The sequence below is a fragment of the Tyto alba genome, unplaced genomic scaffold, assembly GCF_018691265.1.
Source record: "Tyto alba isolate M040663 unplaced genomic scaffold, T.alba_DEE_v4.0 Super-Scaffold_24, whole genome shotgun sequence".
NCBI lineage: Eukaryota > Metazoa > Chordata > Aves > Strigiformes > Tytonidae > Tyto > Tyto alba.
In genome coordinates this window covers 400256-423402 of record NW_024881298.1, presented here as the reverse complement: position 1 = coordinate 423402, position 23147 = coordinate 400256, and the positions used below count along the sequence as shown (strand labels likewise).

Genomic DNA, 23147 nt, shown 5'->3' with positions numbered 1-23147 from the left:
AGCTTTCAACCTCAATGTCAGGTTTGCAACCTGAAATGGGGTTTGCAAATCCAGATCTGCGCCCCAAAGCAGGTCCTGCATGGCTGGATTTGCACCCCCATGTCAGATTTTCACCCCAAGCGGGGTTTGCAAATCCAGCTCTGCACCCTGAAGTGGGGTTTGCACCGAAAACGAAAGATCAGCCCCCACAGCAGGGCTTGCATATCTGTATTTGCACCCCAGATCAAGGTTTGCACCCCGAAGTGGGGCTTGCAAAGCCTGCTCTGCACCCCGAAGCAGGGTTTGCACCCCGGAGCCGGGTTTGCATGCAAGGCCTCGCGGCCCCGACAGCCATTTTTTGCAGGGGCGCCACTCACCGTCACCTCCCAGGCCGTGCCCCTGGCCATGGCGACGGTGACGCCGTGCACGGTGACCAGCAGCCGCCGGATGAGCGGCTCCTCCTCGCCGCTCTCCTTCTCCACCTCCACGGCGAAAGGCACCAGCGGGTCCTCGGGGCCGGCGGCCTCGACGGCCGCCAGCGTGTAGCTGCAGCTCCCGGCAAAGCGCAGCAGGTGCCCGTCGAAGGTGCGGTAGGTGGCCGCGCCCAGCACCTCGCAGCGCCCGCACTCGCGGGGGTAGCAGCCCTGCACCCCGTCCTGCACCGTGCACTCCTCGCCTGCCGTGCAACCCCCCGGCTGGCACTCCACCGCCCCGGGCCCTTTGCAAGTGCAAAGCTCGGTGCACCGCGGGCAGGAGTAAAACGTCTCGCCCGCCTTGTAGTAGCGGCCCTGGTGCAAGCAGCCGCACTGGGCCAAGGGGACGCAGCGGTCGCCGCTCTGCAGGAAGCCGGCGTCGCAGAAGCAGCCTTCGGTGCAGGGAGCGTTTTTCTCGCATTCCTCCATTTCCGTTTCGCCGTGGCACGTGGCCGGGCAGGCCGGGCCGCAGAGCTCGTAGTGCTGGTTCGGGGGGCAGACGAGACCTTTTTGGGGAAGGGGGAGAGACAAATCAGCAGGGGTGATGTTTGCATCAGCCAAAACCTTTGTGCGTGGAAGCCCGAAACCCCCTCCCCGTGCAAAATAGCCTCTGCGCATGAAAACCCCTTATGCAAACCAGCCGTTGCATGTGCAATCCCCAAATGATTCACCCGTGCAATCCCCAAATGATCCGCCCGTGCAATCCCCAAATGAGTCACCTGTGCAATTCCCAAATGATTCGCTTGTGCAATCCCCAAAGGATTCGCCCGTGCAATCCCCAAATGATTAGCAAGCCCCAAACCCTCTGTGCAAACCAGGAAACCTTCGTGCTTGCAAGCCCAACCCCCCGTGGGTGCAAGCCCCAAACCCCTCATGAAGCCTTTGCTGCGTGCAAGGCTCGAGTGATTCATGCAAACCTGACAGCTGTCGTGCGTGCAAACCCCAAACTACTTGTGCGTGCAAGTCCCAAAACCTCAGTGCAAACCAGAAAGCCTTTGCCTGTGCAAGCCCCAAGCCCTTTGTGCAAACAGGAAAGTCTTCACGCATGCAAGAACCAAATAATTCGTGCAGGCAAGCCCCAAACCCTTTGTGCAAAGCAGAAAGCCTGCGTGGGTGCAAGCCCGTCATGCACATGAGCCCCACACTCTTCGTGCATGCAAGCTCAACCTCAACTGTGCAAACTAGAAAGCCTTCCTGCATGCAATTCCCAAGCCCTTTGTGTATGTGCAAGCCCCCAACTCTTTGTGCAGGCTAGAAAGCCTGTGTGGGTGCAAGCCCTTCATGCATGCAAGCTCCAAGCCCTTTGTGCAAGCTAGAAAGTCTTCCTGAGTGCAAGCCCTTCATGAACACCAGCCCCAAACTCTGCCTGCATGCAAGACCAACTGCAACCATGCAAACTGAGAAGTCTTCATGCATGCAAACCCCAAATAATTAGTGCATGCAAGCCTCAAACCCTTTGTGCAAACCAGAAAGCCTGCATGGGTGCAAGCCCTTCATGCACATGACCCCCAAACTCTTTGTGCATGCAAGCCCAATGGCAACCATGCAACCTAGAAAGCCTTCGTGTCTGCAAGCACCAAGCCCTTTGCGCAAACTAAAAAGTCTTCATGCATGCAAGCCCCAAGTAATTAGTGCAGGCAAGCCCCAAACCCTTTGTGCAAGCTAGAAAGCCTGCGTGGGTGCAAGCCTTTCACGCATGCAAGCTCTAAGCCCTTCGTGCAAGCTAGAAAGCCTGCGTGGGTGCAAGCCCACCATGCATGCAAGCTCTAAATCCTTCATGCATGCAAGCCCCAAACTCTTTGTGCAATCTCCAAAGCCTGTGCAGGTGCAAGCCCTTCATGCATGCAAGCTCCAGGACCTTTGTGCAACTGCAAAAGCAAGCCCCCGCCCCTCAACGCAAGCAAAAAAAAGCATTTTTGAGCGCAAACCCAACCACCTCCACGCCTGCAACCCCACCCCGAACACCACCCACCCCCTCACCCCCCCCCCAGCTCCACGTACTGCAGAAGGTGGCGGTGCGCCACTGCCGGATGCGGATGCCCTGGCTCTGGCAGGCGGTGACGTAGGCGCTGATGGAGTGGCAGACGGTTTCTTGATGCCCCTTGTAGAGGCAGGTGTCGAAGAGACAATCGTTGAAGTAGGGGGTCGGGTCGATGCTGCCGTGGCAGGCGGCGAAGGGTCCCTGCTTCTTCACCAGGAGCCCGCAGTGCTTGTCGCCCCGGTAGGCGCGTTTCTCCGCTTCCGTGCAAACGTTGCAATTCTCTGTGCAACCGGCCCAGCAACCGGGGACGTCGGCCACCTTCCAGGAATCGGCAAACTGGATTTCGTCGGCAGCCGGCTGCCCGTTGCGCAAGTTGAGGTCGTCCTGGGGGTCGCCGTCGGCGTTGCCGCACAGGCCGCAGACGGCCCGCGAGTAGGTGTTGGGGAGGATGACCCTGGCGTAGCTGTGCCAGTCGAAGGTGACAATGACCTCGAAGTCGGTCTTGATGAAGCCGTGGACGCCGCTCCGGTAGGCGTGGAGCTTTTTGCCGTGGTCGTAGGGCAGATCCACCAGGATCCCGTTGACCTGGAAGGACGTGGCGCCACTTTTGAAGCCCACCGAGATGCCACTCAAAGATTTTGAAGGCCAAGAGGCCACTCAAGCAACTTTGAAGCCCCCCCAAGATGCCCCGCAACAAGCTTGCAGCAAAACCATTGGCCATACAACCTTGAAATCCACCCAGATGCCAAGCAACAACCTTGCGGACCGACCAGGCCCACCTGAGCAGCACACAATGAGCTTGCAATCCAGCAGGGCACCAGGCAACCACCTTGCAACCCAACCCAATGTCACGCAATGACCTTGCAACCTGGCCAGACGTCATACAACAACCTTGCAAACCAGCCAAATGTCATGTAACGACCTTGCAACCCAGCATAATGTCACGCAACCACCTTGCAACCCAGCCAAATGTCATACAACGACCTTGCAAACCAGCTGAGCACCATGCAACGACCTTGCAACCTGGCCAGACGTCATACAATTACCTTGCAAACCAGCCAAATGTCATGTAACGACCTTGCAAGCCAACCCAATGTCATGCAATGACATTGCAACCCACCCAGAGGCCTTGCAGTGGGTTTGCAACAGCAGGGCACCATGCAATGACCCTGCAACCCAGCGAAATGTCATGCAATGACCTTGCAACCCAGCCAAATGTCATGTAGCAACCTTGCAACCCAACCCAAAGTCATATACTGACCTTGGAACCAACCAAGGGACCTTGAAATGGGTTTGCAACAGCAGGGCAACATGCAATGACCTTGCAACCCAGTGATCATGCAACGATCTTGCAAACCAGCTGAGCACCATGCAATGACCTTGCAACCCACCCAGGGGCCTTGCAATGGGTTTGCAACAGCAGGGCACCATGGAACGACCTTGCAACACAGCCAGATGTCATACAATGACCTTGCAAACCATCCAAGCACCATGAAACAGTGTTTCAAACCAGCTGAGCACCATGCAATGACCTTGCAACCTGGCAAAATGTCATGTAATGACTTTACAACCCAACCAAATGTCATGCAATGACCTTGCAACCCACCCAGGGGCCTTGCAATGGGTTTTGCAACAGCAGGGCACCATGCAATGACCTTGAAACCTGGCCAATGTCACACAACCACCTTGCAACTCAGCCAAATGTCATACAACGACATTGCAAGCCAGCCGAGCACCATGCAACGACCCTGCAACCCACCCAAATGTCATGTAGTGACCTTGCAACCCAACCAAATGCCACTTAATGACCTTGCAACCCACCCAGGGGCCTTGCTATGGGTTTGCAACAGCTGGGCACGATGCAACGACCTTGCAACACAGCCAAATGTCACGCAACCACCTTGCAAACCAGCTGAGCATCATGCAATGACCTTGCAACCCCACCAGATGTCATGCAATGACCTTGCAACCCAAACAAATGTCACATAATGACTTTGCAACCCACCCGGAGGCCTTGCAATGGGTTTGCAACAGCAGGGCACCATGCAATGACCTTGCAACCCAGCCAAGCACCATGCAACGACCTTGCAACTCAGCCAAACGTCATGTAACGACCTTGCAACCCAACCCGATGTCATGCAATGACCTTGCAGCCCAACCAAATGCCACTTAATGACCTTGCAACCCACCCAGGGGCCTTGCAATGGGTTTGCAGCAGCAGGGCACCATGCAACACCCTTGCAACCCAACCCGCTGCCACGCAATGACCTTGCAACCCGCCAAAACACCTCACAAAGACCTGGCAGCCCACCCAGATGCCTTGCAATGACCTCGCAGCTCCCCGGCGCCTGCTTCTCCCCTACCTTGAGCTTCTCGGGGTGCTCCTGGCTGAGGCTGAGGGTCACGTTGTAGACTTTTAAGGTGACCTCCTTAGTGTAGGAGACCACGCGGCTGCCGCGGTTGTTGTTCTCCACGGTGACGGTGAAGGGGACGAGCGTGGGGTCATCCGAGCAGAGGGCGGCCAACTGGTAGACGCAGGTGCCCATGAAATCGAAGCGGCGCCCGTCGAAAGTGGTGTAATGGGGGTCGCCGGTGGCCACGCAGACGGCGCGGCTCTTGGCCACGCACCGCCGCACGCCCTTCACCGTGGCGCACCGCTCGCCCCGCTTGCAGCCAGCTTCCTTGCACACCACCATGCCCAAATCCGGGGCGCACCTGCAGCGAGCCTGGCAGGTCTCGTCGGCCCAAAACTCCTCACCGGGCTTGTAGTAGCGACCGTCGTGGGTGCAGCCGCAGCTGGCCACCGCCACGCACTGGCCGCCGCTGAGGACGTAGCCCTCGTTGCAAGCGCAGGTCTCCACGCAAGGCTGGCTGCAGGAGGCCGGCGCGTCCCGGTTGCTGCACGTGGCCGGGCAGGCGTTGCCGCAAGCTTCGTAGTGGCTGTTTTCGGGGCAAGGTAACGCTGCTGGAGGGCGGGGGTGGGGGGTGGGGGGTGTGAAAAATGGGACAATTAGAGGCGGGGAGGCTGCAGCAACGTCACGTGAGCATTGCAAAGAGTTCGTGTGGCGAGCAGTTTGCACGCGGCGCCCCGCGGAGGGATATTGCACCCTGGGCGTGCCCCCGAGCGCTTGGCATGCAACACCCTGCGGAGGGGTATTGCACCGCGTGCCTGCACTGGGCGCTTTGCACGTGCTGCCCTGTGGAGGGATATTGCACCTCGTGCGTGCACCGAGCACTTTGCACGCACCGCTCCAGGGAGGGATATTGCACCACGTGCCTGCATCGAGCGCTTTGCACGTGCTGCCCCGTGGAGGGATATTGCACCCTGTGCATGCACCGAGCGCTTTGCACACACCGCTCCAGGGAGGGATGTTGCACCACGTGACTGCACTGAGTGCTTTGCACGTGCTGCCCCGCAGACGGATATTGCACCCTGTGCGTGCCCCTGAGCGCTTGGCATGCAACACCCCATGGAGGGGTATTGCACCGTGTGCCTGCACCGAGTGCTTTGCACGTGATGCCCCGTGCAGGGATATTGCACCCTGTGAGTGCACCAAGAACTTTGCACGCGCCGTCCCGCCGTGGGATATTGCACCGTGTGCGTGCACTGAGTGCTTTGCACATGCCTCCCCGCGGAGCGATATTGCACCGTGTGAGTGCGCTGAGCACTTTGCATGTGCTGCCCTGCGGAGGGATATTGCACCATGTGACTGCACCAAGTGCTTTGCATGCGCCTTCCCGCAGAGGGATATTGCACCACATGCCATTACCAAGCACTTTGCACACATCATCATGCAGAGGGATATTGCATCGTGTGCATGCACCTAATGCTTTTTTTGCATGCAGCATACCCTCTGCAAATAACCCCGAGCGCTTTCCCATGCATCCCCCCCGTGCTCAATATTCCCTTGGGTTTTTTTTTTTGCAAAAAACCCCCCCCAGCACATCGCCCGAGCAGGAAACCCATTGCTTACGGCACCCCGACGGCGTCCGCCAGTCGTGCACCACCGCCCCGTGCTTCTTGCAGGTGGTTGCATACGCCTCCAGCACCTGGCAGAGGATTTTCTTCGCCCCGGCGCTCATGCACACGTCGTAGAGGCAGCTGCGGTAGAACTCCCGAGGCTTCACGACGTCGTGGCAAGCCTTGAAGGGCCCCTGGAAGGTTTTTTTGAGCAGACCACAGTACTGGTTGCCCCCGTAGAGCTCCTTTTTCTCCTCCTCGCACACCGGGCAGTCACCTTCACAATAATCCCAGCAAAATGGGTCATCGTCTTCGGGGATTTTCCAGCCGCCGGCCCAGGCCACCACAGCAGCGACGTCGGTGCCATGCTGGGGGACGTCGTCCTCGGGCTTGAGGTTGAAATTGCCACAGAGGCCGCACGTGTGCTTGTAGTAGCTGCTAGGGAGGTCGATTTGCAGGTGCCAGATCCAGTCGTAGGTCACGCGGAGCCCGAAATCCGTCTCCAGCACGGCGCTGAGCCCGCTCTGCGTGAGCTGCACCCTCCCGGCCTCCAGGCTCACCGGCAGCAGCGTCACCACGCCGTTCACCTGCGGGCGGGGAACACCGGAGGTGAGCGCCGTGTGTGCGATTGCCTCGCTGCGGCCTGTGCCTGCCCCCACGGCGGTGTGCAGTCGCCCTGCAGTGCCGTGCAAGGGCTTGTAGCACCATGCAAGGGCTTGTAGCACTGTGCAAGGGCTTGCTGCACTGTGCAAAGGCTTGCTGCACTGTGCAAAGGCTTGCTGCACTATGCAATTGCCTTGCAGTGCTCTGCAAGGGCTTGTAGCACTGTGCAAGGGCTTGTAGCACAGTGAAAGGGCTTTGAGCACCATGCAATCACCTTGCAGTGCCGTGCAAGGCTTGTAACACCGTGCAAGGGCTTGTAGCACTGTGCAAGGGCTTGCTGCACTGTGCAATCGCCTTGCAGTGGTGTGCAAGGGCTTGCAGCACCATGCAATTGCCTTGCAGTGGCATGCAAGGGCTTGTAGCACTGTGCAAGGGCTTGTAGCATAGTGGAAGGGCTTGTAGCACTGTGCAATCCCCTTGCAGTGGCGCGCAAGGGCTTGCAGCACCATGCAATCGCCTTGCAGCGCCGTGCAAGGCTTGTAGCACAGTGCAAGGGATTGTGGCACTGTGCAAAGGCTTGCAGCACTGTGCAAGGGCTTACAGCACCGTGCAATCACCCTGCAGTCACGTGTGAGGGCTTGCAGAACCGTGCAAGGCCTTGCAGCACCGTGCAAGGGCTTGTAGCATTGTGCAAGGTTTTGTAGTATTGTGCAAGGGCTTGTAGCATTGTGCAATCGCCTTACAGAGGTGTGCAAGGGTTGTAGCACCATGCAAGGGCTGGCAGCATCATGCAATCACCTTGCAGTGCTGTGCAAGATCTTGCAGTGCTGTGCAACGGCTTGTAGCATCATGCAATTGCCTTGCAGTGGCGTGCAAGGGCTTGCAGCAGCGTGCAATTGCTTGAAGCCCCGTGCAGTCGCTTTGCAGCGGCACGCAAGGCCTCTGCAGTCACCCACCACAGCTTGCAGTTCCTGCCGGGGTGTTTCTGCAACAGGCAGCCACCACCATGGCAGGTGCGGTGCAGGCTGCAGCGCACGGTGGCTGCACTGCCCCGTTAGAGCGTGCGACCAACCGCCGCCAGCTCCGTGCCATCCTGGCAACATCCAAACGTGGGGCCAACACTCAATCAGCGGCCGCTGAGATGCTCTGGGCATCCAAAATTCCTCCTTTTTTTTTTGCCATCTCTGCCTCGGTCAGGCTTTGCTTTTGCCTCACCCGACTCGCCCATGCTGGCTGCCACTGCAAACCTCTCGGGAAGGGGTGTCCCACCCGCTTTGAGGTTTCTTGCAGACCTGCTGGAGCCACCTTTGGTGCTTTTGGCTTCCCTAAGGGGCAAAAAAACCCCCTCAGCAGATCCCCGGTGGAGCCCAAAATTTCAAAAAAACCCCATTCCCCTTGGAGGGCTTGAGCCGAAAATAACGGTGGCCCTGCCGGAGGAGGAACACGGTGGGCCAAAAAGGAGGTAGGGAAGAGGTGGGCGAAAAAAGACTCGGGGGAAAAGCCGATTTTCCCGCCGTTTTCGGCCAACTCACCCTGACTTTGCCCACTTCCCTCCGGCGGATGGAGATGCGTTGGCCGTAGACCTCGATGGTGGCCAAGCTGACGTAGGAGACGGATTTCACGCCGCCGCGGAGGTCGTTCTTGCCTTCCACCTTGAAGGGCACCAGCGCGGTGTCGTTCCCACAGGATTCGGCCATGGTGTAAGTGCAGGTGCCTTGGAAGTCGAAATTAAGCCCGTCGAAGGTTTTGTAGTGAGGGTCCCCCCAAGCCCAGCAGGTGGAAACCTGCGATGGGACGCACTTGGCTTGTCTGCCTTTCATCTCGCACCTCTCCTTGGGCCGGCACCGAAGGGCTTTGCAGGGATCTGGAAGGAAACGAAACCGTGGGAGCAACGTGGGGAGATGTCGTGGTGAGGGGCCGCCATGCAAACCAAAGGTCCTCGGAGGGTGCTGAGGTCCCACCAAGCATCTTCTGCTCCCCGCCGGGCTTGGGCAGGAGTTCGGCAGCTCCAAGACGTAAATCAGAGCACAACAATCCGTCGCCAAACCCAAATTCCCCCTTTTCTGCTAGCTTTTTTCCCCCCTTGTTCCTTGGAAAAAAAGTGTCGAGATTAGAGCCATCCTTCAAGGTGCCAGCATGGTTAAAACAAGACCCGCGAGCGAATGCAACGCCAAGGGGCGGCTTTTTTTGAAGCGTTTTGCTCCTCCAAAATTCTCCCACCACATCCCTGGAGCCTCTTAGGGTTGGAGACGGGACCTGTGGCCTCATCTTGCCGTAGGGTTTGCACCTCAGCCTGCACCTCTAAATTAAACACCCTCCCCCCCCCCCGGGTCTGCTCTGGCTCCGAGATCCTCCCTTTTATTTATTTATTTGTTTGTTTGTTTTTTCCACTCAAGCAACCCCAATTTTCCTTACTTTGATTGATGCAACCCAAGGCCCCATCCCGGACTTCACAGGTTTCATCGTCGGTGCAGCTGTGGCTGCTGCAAGTCAAGCCCTCGCCGGGGACGCACGTGCAACGCTGCTGGCAGTTCTCCTTCAGGACCGACTCGTGGGGCTGCAGGGCGAGAGGTGGAAAAGTGTGGTGATGAGAAGAGCAGGCTGCGCTACGCAGGAACGCATAAAAATACGTAGAAGGGGAGGGGAAAAAAAAAAATCATATATTCAGGTCTATTAGAGAGATTAAGCGGCTTTGCAAAATGCAAAATTGCTGAGGAATTTATAGCTTTTGTTGCAAGGAAAAAAAAAAATGCAAAAAACCCCCATCCCTTCACCCTCTTCCACCTCCTCTGAAGGAAAAATATTATTTAGAGCTTTCAGCTGCGGAAAGCACTGCTCCTCTCTGAGTATCCACAGCCGTGCTAGCACCTTTATGCCAAGCGATAAGAGATGGAAATGTCCTAATTTTCTTCACAGAACCACTCGACAGATGGAAGATTCTGAGGTGTTTTTTTTTTTTTTTTCCTCCAAGGTGCTTCGGGCTGTGCACGCGCCACCTTTGGAGCAACGCGCTGGCGAGGCGGGTGGAAGGAAAATGTTATTAACCCCCCCACACACACCCCCATCCAAAACTCAGGAAGCGACCACCTTGTAATATTTCCCGTCCACAAAGCATCCGCATTTGTCCCGGGGAACGCAGTTTTCCCCGTCAAAGGTGTACCCGTTCTCGCAGCGGCAGCCTTCGACGCAGGTTTTAGGGCATTTGGAGGCATCGACAAGCCCCGTGCAACTGTGGACGCAGAGGTTGGTGCAGAGGGAGTAGCTGCTGTTGGCCGGGCAGCAGAGGGCTGGAAGGAAAAAGACGAGAAGCCCAAGCTTGAACATTGGGTGGAATAGCGGTGCCAACCCAGAGTTGCACCCCAGGGAGACGGCAGAGCCCAAACATTGACAAAAATACGACACGTTGGCGCTTGGTGTTGGGGACGAGTGGGAAAAGCCAGTGCAAGAACCAACCAGGTGAAGTTTTCTCAAGGTTGGAACGTCCCATTTGCCCCCAGCGTCCATGAAGCTTCACCCCATTGGCGCTTGCATTGGTTTTTCCTGTTTTCAGCCCATACCAACAAAACAGCACCTGTTTGGTGCCCAGACTGCCAATGAAAATCCTCTGGCTTGGCACCTGCGTTGGATTCTCCTCCTTGCCCAAAACACGGATGAAAACACTCCCGGTTGGTGCTTGCGGTGGCTTTTCTCATCCCCAGCGCCAATGGAAATGCTCTCCCTCGCGGTGGTTTTCCCCGGGTGCAATTATTTTCACGCCACCATCGTCCTCCCCAACCCAACAGAACCACTTGCGTCGCCTCATGCATCGAGGGCGGCCAGCACAGACACCCAGCCCCAGCGTCCTTTAGAAATAAATTGTGAAGCCCCACGTATTTTTCAATTCATCCCAACGAGATGCGATTTCCTGCCTGTGGAGGAAGTTTCCCACCCGTGAGCCCCAACTTACGGCAGAAGGACGGTTTCCTCCAAGCCCCGATGATGACGCCGGCCTCTTGGCACGCGGTGGCGTAGCTCTGGATGCTCTGGCAGAGGACATGGGTGTCGCCTTCAGCGAGGCAGAGGTCGTGGAGGCAGGCTTCGAAATACAGAGCGGGGTTGATGACGTGGTGGCAGGAGTCGAAGGGGCCCTTGGAGACCTTGAGGATGCCGCAGTAGTTGGGTTTTTGGAGGACGACCTTCTTCTTCTCCTTGCAGATGGGGCAGTCGGCCTCGGGGCAGTCATCACTGCACGACCCACCCGGCATTTTCCAGGCAGAGCCAAAGGCCAGGGCGTTGGCAGCCCGTTGGCCACCAGGGAGGAGGAAATCGTCGTTGCGTTCCCCGTTGTAGTTGCCGCAGAGCCCGCAGAGGTGGCCCCGGTAGCTCTGAGGGACTGTGACCATCACGTGGTGGAGGAGGTCATAGTGTACGACGAGGCCGAAGTCAGTCTGAAGCAGGACGCCCAGCCCGTGTTGGAGCACCTGGACCTGCCCCTTCTTCAGGATGACTGGGAGGTGGTGGGATACGTAATCCACCTGGGACAGGGAGAGAAAAATCCTCCAGTGAGCCTCAAAGGACGCTACCAGGAGAAGGCTATGGAGGAAGGAGCAAAAAACATTGGGGGAAACACCTTCCAACCAATCTTTTAATGAATTTTTAAGCTCCCCCTTTGAAACTGGCAGACAAATCAGGGATGAGAATGGCTTCGTCTTGGAGATAGGGGTGAGGCATCCCCTCCGTCAAGTAAAAACAGGTTTGGGGCTCCCACGCTCACACCTGGAAAGAGGTGGCCCTTTGAAACACGGCCTTACAGTGGCCATGCAGCTTCACGCCAGGGTCAACGCGAGCCTGTGGACTTTGACACCAGCATGCTTGCAACCAAAGAGAGCTACAGCTGTGCTTCACCCTCCACCACGACAGGTCCCTTCTTGCCTCACCCCAAGGTCAACAGGAGCCTGTAGACGGCTTCACCAAAATGTTTGCACTCAGAGGTGGACCACAAAGCACAGACTTACCATCATGGTTGGTTCCCTCTCTTGCCTCGTTTAGAGGCCAACATGAACCCATAGACTTTGAAGCCAACATGTTGCACCCTAAAAGAGGTGGACCACCACGTGTGGATCTACTGCAGCTGTGTCCCTCCGGCCTCATGGCCAAGTCCACATGAGCCCGTAGACTTTGTCCCCAGCACGTTTGTCCCCAGAAAGAGGTGGAGCACAAAATAACAGCCTTACCATGACAACTCCTCTCTTGCTTCGTGTCAAGGTCACCGTGAACCCGTAGACTTCAACGGACAATGCTTGGATGCCGGAGACCTTCCTCTTCTGCCGGGGTTCCTTCTCGATTTTCACAATAAATGGTTTGACGTTGTCCCCAGAGCAGGTCTCGGTGAGAATGTAGGAGCAGGTGCCCGGGATGTTGAAGGCCATCCCATCAAAGGATAAATAGCTGCGGTCGCCTGTGGCCATGCAGGCCCTAGGCATCACAGGTTGGCATTGGAAGACACCATCGATGACTTTGCCTTCGCTGCCTTCGGGGCAAGAAATTTTTTGGCAGGCCACGGTGCCGCCAGCCTGGCACTGGCATTCCTCCTGCTTGGTGGGATAGAAGGTCTCCCCTGCCTTGTAGTAGAAGTCCTGTTTGAGGCACCCGCACTGCGACATGGGGACGCACTCGTCGCCGCTGAGCACGAAGCCTTTGTTGCACACGCAGCCCTCCCTGCACTGCTGTGAGCATTTTATTGGGGTGTAGATGCTGCTGCAGATGTGGCTGCAGCTCTGGGAGCAGATCTCGTAGTGGCTGTTTGCAGGACATGAAATACCTGCCACAAGACAAGGAGATTCGTTAGGAGCAAGGAAATTACAGGCCGGATCCTGCAATTTTCCTGCAATTAGGGACACGGTGCCTGGTGACGAGGTTCACCAGTTGGTTATTTTTTTTTTACCCAAATGCTTCATGGTTCAACCTCTTCTCTTCCCCACTGTGGACATGATGAGGGAAGGGGTGTCCATAAGGGACATTTCAACACTTCTGAGGTGGCGATTTTAGGCCCCTGAATTACCTGGTTTTCCCCATTATCATAGAGGAAACATTCCCTCAAGCAACAGAATCGCTCCCACGTTGGGTCCCCAGTCAACATCCAGGTCTGGTCACTCTCCCCTAATTTAGGTAGCTTTGGTGCATCTCATGTGATTTGCCCTCTAAGTGATGCAGACAATTAGCCCTCACTCATGTTTTAGCCAATGCAAAGAAATTGGTGCTTATTGGGGCTAAATTCTTCAATCCGTCATAGACGGATGAGACATCTTGTTCCCCGGAAGGCTTTGTTTCTGGGCATTGGCTGTAAACAGAGATGATGGGACCAGCCCGGACGTTGGACAGGATAAAGAACCACTGAGTGAGATGATTCCCACCTCTGGTTTGTCCCCACATGGGTTTGGCCCAGGATTGGGGTTCCCTTTGATGCTCGTGACCCCTCACGAAGCAAAAAACCCCCTCCAATTAGCCCAACTCACTGCAGAAATTGTTCGTCCTCCATCTCCCGATGATCACACCAGCGGCCTGGCAGGCAGAGGCGTAGCGGGTGATGATTGGGCATATCACCCCCTCCCGGTCCGGGAAGAGGCAAAATTCATGCACGCAGCTTTGGAAGTATTTGCTGGCATCCACATGATGATGGCAAGCTCCGAAGGGTCCATCCACTTGCAGCATGATCCCACAAGCCATCTTTGAGGCCTTCTGGTGCTGCAGAGCCGCCTCCATGGCAGGACATTCCGCCTTTGACAGCTCCACGCAACCCGGGACGTCCATCACCTTCCAGCTGTGCCCCAAGGTGTCTGGGTTTGCTGTCACTTGGCCGTTCTTCATCATCATCTCATCGCCTGCATTCCCGTTGAAGTTCCCACAGAGGCCACACAGTGTGTTTGCGTAAGTTCTGGGCACTGTGACAGTGACTTGGCTTTGCCAGTCATAGGTGACAGTGAGGCCAAAGTCGGTCTCTACCACCGCTTCCTGCCCACCTCTGTAGATGAAGATCTTCCTATCTCCACCATGATATGGTAGATTAGCCAACTGATCATTGATCTGGGGACAAAAGCAAAGGAAAAAACCCAACATTTTTATCCAACAGTAAAGGCAAATTGTGTTTTCACACCACCTGCAACTTGATCTCCAGCCAAAGCACCCAAATTATGTAGACGAAGACTTTTGAGATTTAATCATCTGCCCCAAATATAGATGCCCACCAACTTAGAGGGGAACAGTGCCTGAGGCTCCACAGCCTATACCACGCACCAATCTTCTGCTTCAGGTGGTGATCCTTATATTTAGGCAGTTAAATATTATCTTGATTAACGTGGGACAGACCTGGTATCTTTGGACCTCAGCTGCGTGGTTGGAGACAAATACTCAGCATTACCCAATACAGAAAAAAACCTACAGAGGAGTGCAGGTGGAAGAGAATAAATGGGCCAAGGAGGTTGGGGTGAGGAGCAGAAAGTGAAGAACATAGAGATTAGATAAAGAAACATTTGCTAAACTCACCATGATTTTGTTGGGGTGTTCCTGGCTGATTACAATGTTTTTGCCGTAGACTTTGACCATCACAAGAGCGATGGAGGACAGACGTTCATTGTCATGGCGCCCGTTTTGCACCAGCACCTGGAAGTCCACCAGATCTTTTCTCTTCTTGCACAACCCAGCCAACTGGTACATGCACGTGCCCTGGAAGATGAACTTCCCACCATCGAAGCTCTCGTAGTGGGTGGCACCAACCGCCGCACAGGTCCCGTAGGCCTTGGGATAACAACCCTGGATGCCGTCCTCCACCCGGCACTCTTCCCCGGCATGGCAGCTGGTCCACTGGCATATGGCCCTTTGGTGGTCCTCGTCGCAGACGCAGCGTTTGGTGCAGGTGCTGTCGCCCCAGAACTCCTCGTGGAGGCCGTGAAGGCGGCCCTCGAAGACGCAGCCACACTCATCCTGGGGGACGCACTTGTTGGCATCGAGCACGAAGCCCTCGTGGCACTGGCAGGTCTCCACGCAGGCCGAGGCATCGCAGTCAGTGGGCATCGCGGCGGTGTTGCAGGTGGTGGGGCAGGCAGTGCCACACGCGGTGTAATTGCTGTTCTTCGGGCAGGAGAGAGCTGGTAAAGAGACAGGACACCATGGTCACGGTGGGATGGGACACCATGGTCACGGTGGGATGGGACGCTGTGGTGATGGTGGGATGGGACACCGTGGTCACGGTGGGATGGGACACTGTAGTCACGGTGGGATGGGGCACCGTGGTCACGGTGGGATGGGATGCCATGGTGACAGTGGGATGGGACACCGTGGTCACAGTGGGATGGGACGCCATGGTCATGGTGGAGATGATGCTCCTTGACCGTAAGAAAGTGCAGCAAAGTGGTAAGAAAACTTTCATGGGCTTTCTAGATCTTCTGCACGGACCTTCTGGATGTACTTTCTGGAGTCTGCATGGACTTCCTGGACTATCCACATGGACTTTTGGGAGTCTCCGTGGACTCACCGGACCTTCCACATGCACATGATTCTGGAGCCTGCATGGACTTTCAGGCGAGACTTTTCAGTCTCAAAGGATGTTCTGGACCTTCCGAATGGACTTTCAGGACTTTCAGCAGAGAATTTTGGGAGTCTGCACAGATTTGATGGACTTTCTGCTTGGAATTCTGGGACTTGGACTTTCTGGAGTTTCTACCTAGACTTTCTGCTTGGACTTTTGGGACTTGGACTTTCTGGAGTTTCTACACAGACTTTCTGCATGGACTTTCCGGACTTTCTACACAGGCTTTCTAAAGTCTCCATGGAGTCTGCATGGACCTTTCTGCTTGGACTTACTGCAATAACCTTTTCCAGACCTCGCTTGGGATCCACAGCCCTTTTGGGCCTGCCTTTGTGCAGCCTAATTCAATACAACCCGGCCTCACCTGGCTAGGGAGATGAAGAGCGCAAAGGAGAATCAAACCTCGCCGTTGATGCAATTTCCATTTAATTCCTATTTTCTGCTCATTCCCATCCCATCACCCCTTAATTACACGCACCGTAATTAAAGTCACAGCGCCCTGCCCACCCAACAGGAGGATTTTCTGCCAACCAGGAGCTACTCACGACAACGTGCCAGTGTCCTCCAGTCAGAAATGGTGATTCCCTCCTCCTGGCAGTCATCTGCGTAGGCTTTGAGCGCTTTGCATAGCATGACGTGGACCCCGTCGTTCACACAGAGATCATAGATGCAGTTTTTCAGGTAGATGTCAGGGTTGATGGTGGCGTGGCAGCGCTCAAAGGGCCCTGGGTGTTGGGTGAGCAACCCGCACGACGTCTCCCCCTTGTATTTCGCCTCCTCACCCCATTGGCAACGTCCACAGTCGCCGTTGCAGGTGTCCCAGCAATGATGGCTCTCGTTGGCCACCTTCCAGCTCCGGCCCAGCTCCACAGCGTTCTCCGCCAGGTTGCCATCAGACATGAAGGAATCATCCTGGGGGTTGCCGTTGCTGTTGCCACACAACCCACACACTTTGCCGGAGAGCGTACTGGGGAGCTTCACCACCACGTGGTTGTCCCAGTCGTAGAAGATCTTCAGCCTGAAGTCGGTTTGAATCAGCACGGACTTACCCCGCTGCTGCAGGCGGAGTTTCCCTTGGGCAAGGGAAATGGGGAGGTGGGAGCGATGGTTGTTTACCTGGAAGAGAAAAAAAAAAAAAAACAAAAAAACCAAAAACAAAACATGAAAACCAAACAAATAATATCAAGCATTGGGCAAAAAATTGAGGTTTTTAGCTTAGAGATGTCTTCTTGCAAGAGATGACCGTGCAGTAGCATCACCGACTCGTGTGTGGCAAATTATAGAAGTGTTTAGGCTGGAAAAGTCCCTTAAGATCATCATTAATTGTGTTATTCCAATTAAATATCGTAACATTGCTTTGGATTTTATAATTATTTTCTTTTGCATACCCTCACGATCCCGTTCTCGGCCCTGACCACAGTGATAGTGATGTCGTAGACACGGATGATCAGGGAGCCAATGCAGGAGACTTTTTGGTTAGCCCTGTGTTCGTTTTTGGCCTCGACTCTGAAGACAGGCAGGGTCGAATCGGAATCACAGGTCTTGGTCAAGGTGTAGGTGCACGTGCCCATGAAATCAAAGGTTTTCCCATCAAAGGTTTTGTAGTGGGGATCGCCGGAGACCCAGCAGGTTGAGAAGGTTTCTTGCATGCATGCGGGTTGCTCATCTGACCCCCTGCAGTTGTCCTTGCATCCCAGGTCTTCACAGGAAAGCAGATTAGAAGCTGGTGAAAAAGGGAAAAAAACCCCATGAACGGCGACCATGGAGAAGACCCCGCCTTCGGCAAGGTGCAACCACGTGTTGGCCCTACTTACGTGTGGCACAAAGACCGGCGAAGCCATAACCGACATAATATCGGAAGCCAAAGACCAGGAGCCCGAAGGGCGAATGCTCGTGCTCAATGGTCTGGATTTCTGCTGGTTGGTTCATGGTGATGGGGGCCCAGGAGAAGTCTGTGCCGGGAATCGCTTGCCAAGCTATGGTTCCCTCCACCTTCTGGTTGAGGGTGATGGTGCTGGTGTCCGCATTACGGGAGATGAGGCTCATGTAGTTGTCATAGCCAGACGGACTACTGACTCGGTAGGACGTGCAGTAGGCAGAGACGGGTGGGATGTTGAGTAGGAAGGGGTCTTTGCCCTTCAGGTTCTTCTTGGCACCGGTGAAGAAGAAAACCACCTGAATCGCAGCCGACGAGCTCAGGTGAAGAGGCAAATTGGCACTCATCTCGAACTTGTGGACCCCCTCGGCCTCAATGTCTTCAGTCGCAGCCGAATTACCCCTGTTGTAGGTCAGGGAGGCTTTTGTGTCTGCCACAACATAGACAAAGTCAATGTTCGTCTGCAAGGGGATGGGCGGGACAATGTAGGTTTTCCCCCACGCGCTGACAGGCAGAAGCTGCTCAACCACATAATCGCAACCTGCGTTCACCTTCACACAGCTGTGTCCACTGAAGACCGCCACGTTGTTGTCCGATACGATCTTAGTGCCGGACAAATCATCTCTGCTTTGCAGTTGGAAGCTGTGGTAGGGGTCCAAGAAGACGCGGAGGGTGGACCCAGGGAAGTAATGCCTCCCTCCGTAATAAAACTTGCCCAAGACCTTGATGGAAACGGTGGCCGGTGACTTCCCGGCCACGACAACAAACTCCTTCAAGTAGTCGTGGTTGATGTCCTCTGGAGTCACCACGTAATATTTGTTGCCCAACTTATCCACAGGCAAAACGGTGGTGGCACCCGCAGTGTGACGTTTGGAGCTGATGAAGACCACGGAGATCTCCTCGGTGGACTGAATCAAGACGGCTTTATCCGAAATCTGGCTGCCGACAAGTTCCATGTCGCCTGGGATCTCTAGAGAAACCGACTGGTCTTTGCCAAGGATGACGCTGTTGGCGAAGGTGCCGCCGTGCGCTCTCACCGTCACCTTGGTGGAGTTGAAGTAAGCCGTAAGGAGGAGGTGGATGTCGGGGTGGCTGAATTCATCGTAATTCTGCAGGAAGACGGTGAAGAATTCCTTGCCACGGAAAGATGCGGTGGAAAGACCTGGGAAAAGCAGGGAAAATGGTGTTTTTTTGGTGATTTTTGTCTTTGTTGTTTTATTTTTTTTGTTGTTGTCAGCTGCAGAAATGACAGTAATTTCTACTGTAAAAATTCTATTGTAAAAAAAAAAAATTAAAAATTGAGAAATAAGGCTGCTTCTTTTTTGGTGCAGAAACTTGCAACACGAAGTTCTGCAACAAACAAGGAATGAGGGTGTTTGGTTGAAAAAAAAAAGCTGCAGAATGTTCTGAAAAAAATAGGGAATAACACCTTTTTTTTTTTCCACAGAAACACACAGTAGAAAGCTCGAAGAAATGAGGAAATAAATTTTCCTGCAAAAATTGCAGTAGAAGTTTATGAAAATTAGAAATTAAGGAATAAATATGGGTTTTTTTCTTGCTGAAACATGCGGTTAGAAAGGCTTGAAAAATAAAAATGGGAAAGAAAAGCTTTTTGCTGCAGAAATTGCAATAGAAATTTTGGAGTTTGGGGGTTTTTGTTTTGTCCTTTTTTTTGTGGGTTTCTTTTGTTTGTTTGTTGTTTTTTTTTAAAGCACATAACAGAAGGGGTTTATTGCAGAAATTCTAATAGAAAGGCTGGAAAAATAAAAATCAGGTATAAGAGCATTTTTAGAAGAAACCTGCACAAAGTTGTGAAGGAAAAAACAAAAAGAGAAAGGTTTTTGGGGATGCAGAAATTGCAGTAGAAAATCCTGAAAAAAACTTCACTGGAAATAGGTCTTTTTTTTTGCTGCAGAAACTCACAGTCTTAAAAAACTAAGAACTTTTGTTGCGGCGGGAAATAAGAATAGGAATCTTTTGCTGGAAAAAAATGGGGAATATGGGCTTTTTCTGAAAATAGAAGGAATAATAGAATTTTGTTGGTAACAAAGCTGGTTTTAAAGACTTCTTGATGAAAACCTCCTAAGTAGGAAGGATTTTTCTTTAAAAAAAAAAAACAAAAACAAAAACAATAAAAAGAAGTAATAAGGCCTTTTAAAATTTTTCTTCTTTCTTTTTTAAGAAAAAAACCCACCCAGGTGTGTGGATGTTAACAAGAAAAAAAAAATTAAGGGCTTTTCTTAAAAAATGTGAGTAATAAGGGCTTTTTCTGAAAGGAAAAGGAAAAAAAAAAAAAACCTGATAATAGGGTTTTGGTGAGAAACAGGTGATAGGATTTTTTTTGTGTGTGTGCATAAAGAACAAGTGATAAGGCTTTTTTATTTTTCTCTGATAAAACAGATAATAAGGTGGTTTGGTTTGGTTTGGTTTCCTGGGGGAAAGAAACTCCAAATACCACACACACACACACACACACACCCCCCAGGTATTACAGGTTTTTTAATGCTATAAACCCATGAGGGACTAAGGGTTTTTTCTTGACACCGCCCTCAATCCAAACCAGATTAAAATGAACTATTTTCTTCTTAAAGGGAAAAAAAAATACAAACCAAACAGGTAATATAGGCTTTTTTTTTTTTTTTTTTTTTAATAATAAAAACCCCCAAACAACAGGGAAAAATGGCATTTTGTATCATGAACAGGTGAGAATTTTTTTTTTTTTTTAAACACCAAAACCAAGGGGAACATGTTTTTTTCTTAAAAAAAAAGAATCCCACAAACATGGGAATAAGAACTTTATGCTCAAGAGCAAACAGCTAATACGGACTTTTTGGTGAAAAAAAAAAAAAAACAGGAAATCAGGGCTTCTATTGGGAAAAAAGTCCTAAAGAGGTGATGAGATCTTTTAGCTAACAAAAAACCCAACCCCAAAAACCCTAAAAACGCCAGGTGATAAGGTTTTTTATAGAAAAAAAGAGAGGTAATAAGGGCTTTTTTGGTAAAACCAGGAATTTGAGTTTTGTTTTGCTTTTTTTTTTTTTCCTTAGAAAAAGCAAGGGAAAAGGGCACTTTGGTGAAAAACAGGGAATAATGAGAATTTTCTGGAAAAAAAAACCAGGTAATAAGGGCTTTTTTTTCTGAAAGAAAAGTAGCTAGTAAGAGGGGTTTTTTTCTGAAAAATAAACAGGTGATGGTGAAGGTTAGTGAAATAACAGGTTGTTGTGTTTTTTTAAAGTGATAAAATCTTTTTCCTAGAAGGAAATGGTGATTAGGGCTTTTTTTTTCTGGGGGGGGGGGGGGGGGGGGGAAGGGGGGGAAGGTATTAAGGGCTTTTTAGTGAAAAAGAACTGGTAATGGGCATTTACTGGTAAAGGGGCATTTGAGTGAAAGAAAACAGATAGTGACGACTTTTTGGTGTGGAAAAGACAGACAAATGGCAAGGGCTTTTTTTCTGAAAGAAACAGGGAATAAAGACTTTTTCCTAGGATAAAAACGAACCAGATAAGTAACTACACATGTAAATAAGGAATAAGGACTTTTTTCTTAAAATAAAAAGTGATAAAAGGGAGTTTTCTTTAAAAAAAAAGCGGGGCAATAAGGCCTTTTTGTCACCCTAAAAGAAAGCCTCTGTGTATAACGGCTATTTTATCTGATTAAAAAAAAAGAAATCGGTAATATATATATATATATTTTATTTTTTTTTTACCTCAAGAAACCCACACAGCAAACAGGGAACAAGAGTATTTTCTTTAAAAAATGAGGAAATAAGGACTTTTTTTTTTTTTTTTTTCCTGGGGGAAAAAAGGTGATAAGGGCTCTGCTAAACAAAAAAAAAAAAAAAAAAAAAAGGCAAGCTGCTGATAAGGACTCTGGTGAAAAAAAAAAAATCAGGGGGTGAGAGATTTTTGGTAAAGAGGCAAAGACGTAATAAGATCTTTTCGCTGTGGGAAAATGAGGGAATAAGGCAGATTTTCTGAAAAATAAAGAAACCGAGAATAAGGACTTTTTGCTGCAGAAGAAAGTCCTAAAATAATCCCTAACCCCAGGAAATTCGATTTTTTGGAGGAGGGGGGAGGAAATGGGGTTGGGTTGCTGCTCACCACAGAAGAGCGCCAGGCAGATTGGGAGCCACCGCGTCCTGCTCGTCGCCATCGCTGGGAAAGAAAACAAACAACGACCAAACCCCATGAAAATGCTTTCTTTTTGCGAAAAAAAAAGGCCACTCAGGGATCAGCTGGGGCTCACAGGCGCCCCAGGTGTCTCCAGCATCCCCTCTTGGCCCCAAAATTGTCCCAAAAGGCTTTTTTCGGCCCCGTGGAAACCTCTTGCAACTCGTTTTGGGTTGGGGCTGAATCTTACTCGACCCCCTCGGCCCAGCGTCACCCCTTCGCCACCTCCTCCAACCCAACAATCCCCAAACCCCCTCCTGACGCCACCTCGAAGGTCTCCCACCCTTCCCATCAAACCCTCCCGGTAATCTTCCACAAAGCCTCCCAAGGATGAAATCTGCCCCCTCAAATCACCAAAAGTTGGGTCGAAAAGGGGCCAAATAGCAAGGCCGAGCCTTCCTCCCACCTTGCTCTCAGAGCTGCTGGTCCCCCATCGTCACTCAACATCTGTGGGGGTTAACACCCAGGCCGTGGTGCCCAATGGGGATTTATGGAACGGGTTCCATCAAAACCAGGTCTACCTGGCCTTACGAGGAAGAAAAAAATAAAATCTGCGTTTTATATAGTTTTGCAGTCAATTTAACCCACCTGGGGCTCCCGTGTGGTGAGCGGAGACGTCACCGACACCATTTTGCTTTTGTTCAGGTGGCGCCCACCCGGGCTCACACCCGGACAGGACAAGGCAAAATGCAAAAAAAAAGAAAAAAAAGGCAAAATAAAACCTCAATCCCACACCACTTACCCGCCGGCTCCTTTCTGCCTCAGCGTCTCTCTTTCCTCTCCCCGAAGCCCATGGATGTATGAAGATGGATGAAAAAAACACGCAGGGATGGTCCCAAAATCTCCCTTTTTATAACCAGATGGGGCTTATCTGTATTTTCCTGAGAATCTCCTGGCAGAGCTTCACAGGAGAAGCAGGAGAAGGAACTGGCTCTGAAACAGGCCGATTTCAGCCGATTCAGCAGAATCTTGTGGAAGGGGATGGGGTAGGGGCTGCTGGGTCTTGGCACGGCCCGAGGAGGTCAGGTTGCAAAACTGCTCTTGGAGTTCCCGAGAATTGGAGTTTCTGGCCCAAGTGGCGGAGCCAGGACATGAAAATGTGCAGCTGGTTTCCTTCACCTGCCCTGTTTCCCTTGCAAAAGCAAAAAAAAAAAAAAAAAAAAATCCGCTGTGGACTTGGTGGTGGGTGCAGGATCTGCAGGAGGCAGAACGATGGGTTCAGGGTCCATAGGGGATGGTGCAATAGGCACGGGATCAACGGGGGACGTTGTGATGGGTGCAGGATCTGCAGGGGATATTGCAAGGGGTGCGGGGTCCACGGGAGATGGTGCAAGAGCTGCGGGGTCCAGAGGAGATGGTGCAATGGGTGTAGGGTTCATGGGGGATGGTGCAATAGGTGCAGGGTCCATGGGGGATGGTGCAAGGGGTGCAGGACCCACAGGGGCCGTTGTGATGGGTGCTGGACCTTCAGAGGATGTTGTGATGGGTGCTGGACCCACAGAGGATGTTGCAATGGGTGCAGGACCCACAGAAGACGCTGCA

The 23147-nt window shown here is 52.6% G+C and overlaps 1 protein-coding gene across 1 annotated transcript in view; it reads right to left on the bottom strand.

The window, feature by feature from the left end:
• The window catches only part of LOC104364465 (IgGFc-binding protein), a 35337-nt gene that overhangs the window by 7453 nt on the left and 4737 nt on the right, over positions 1-23147 (bottom strand). The window contains exons 2-16 of the mRNA XM_042797189.1: positions 21537-21590; positions 17375-18598; positions 16949-17283; positions 16106-16676; positions 14519-15120; positions 13492-14059; positions 12211-12797; positions 10944-11511; positions 10085-10284; positions 9413-9554; positions 8530-8861; positions 6408-6981; positions 4797-5395; positions 2454-3018; positions 357-958 (exon numbers count right to left, since the gene is read on the bottom strand). Coding sequence (XP_042653123.1) covers positions 357-958; positions 2454-3018; positions 4797-5395; positions 6408-6981; positions 8530-8861; positions 9413-9554; positions 10085-10284; positions 10944-11511; positions 12211-12797; positions 13492-14059; positions 14519-15120; positions 16106-16676; positions 16949-17283; positions 17375-18598; positions 21537-21590 — 7523 coding nt within the window. The remainder of the gene's footprint in view (positions 1-356; positions 959-2453; positions 3019-4796; positions 5396-6407; positions 6982-8529; positions 8862-9412; positions 9555-10084; positions 10285-10943; positions 11512-12210; positions 12798-13491; positions 14060-14518; positions 15121-16105; positions 16677-16948; positions 17284-17374; positions 18599-21536; positions 21591-23147) is intronic.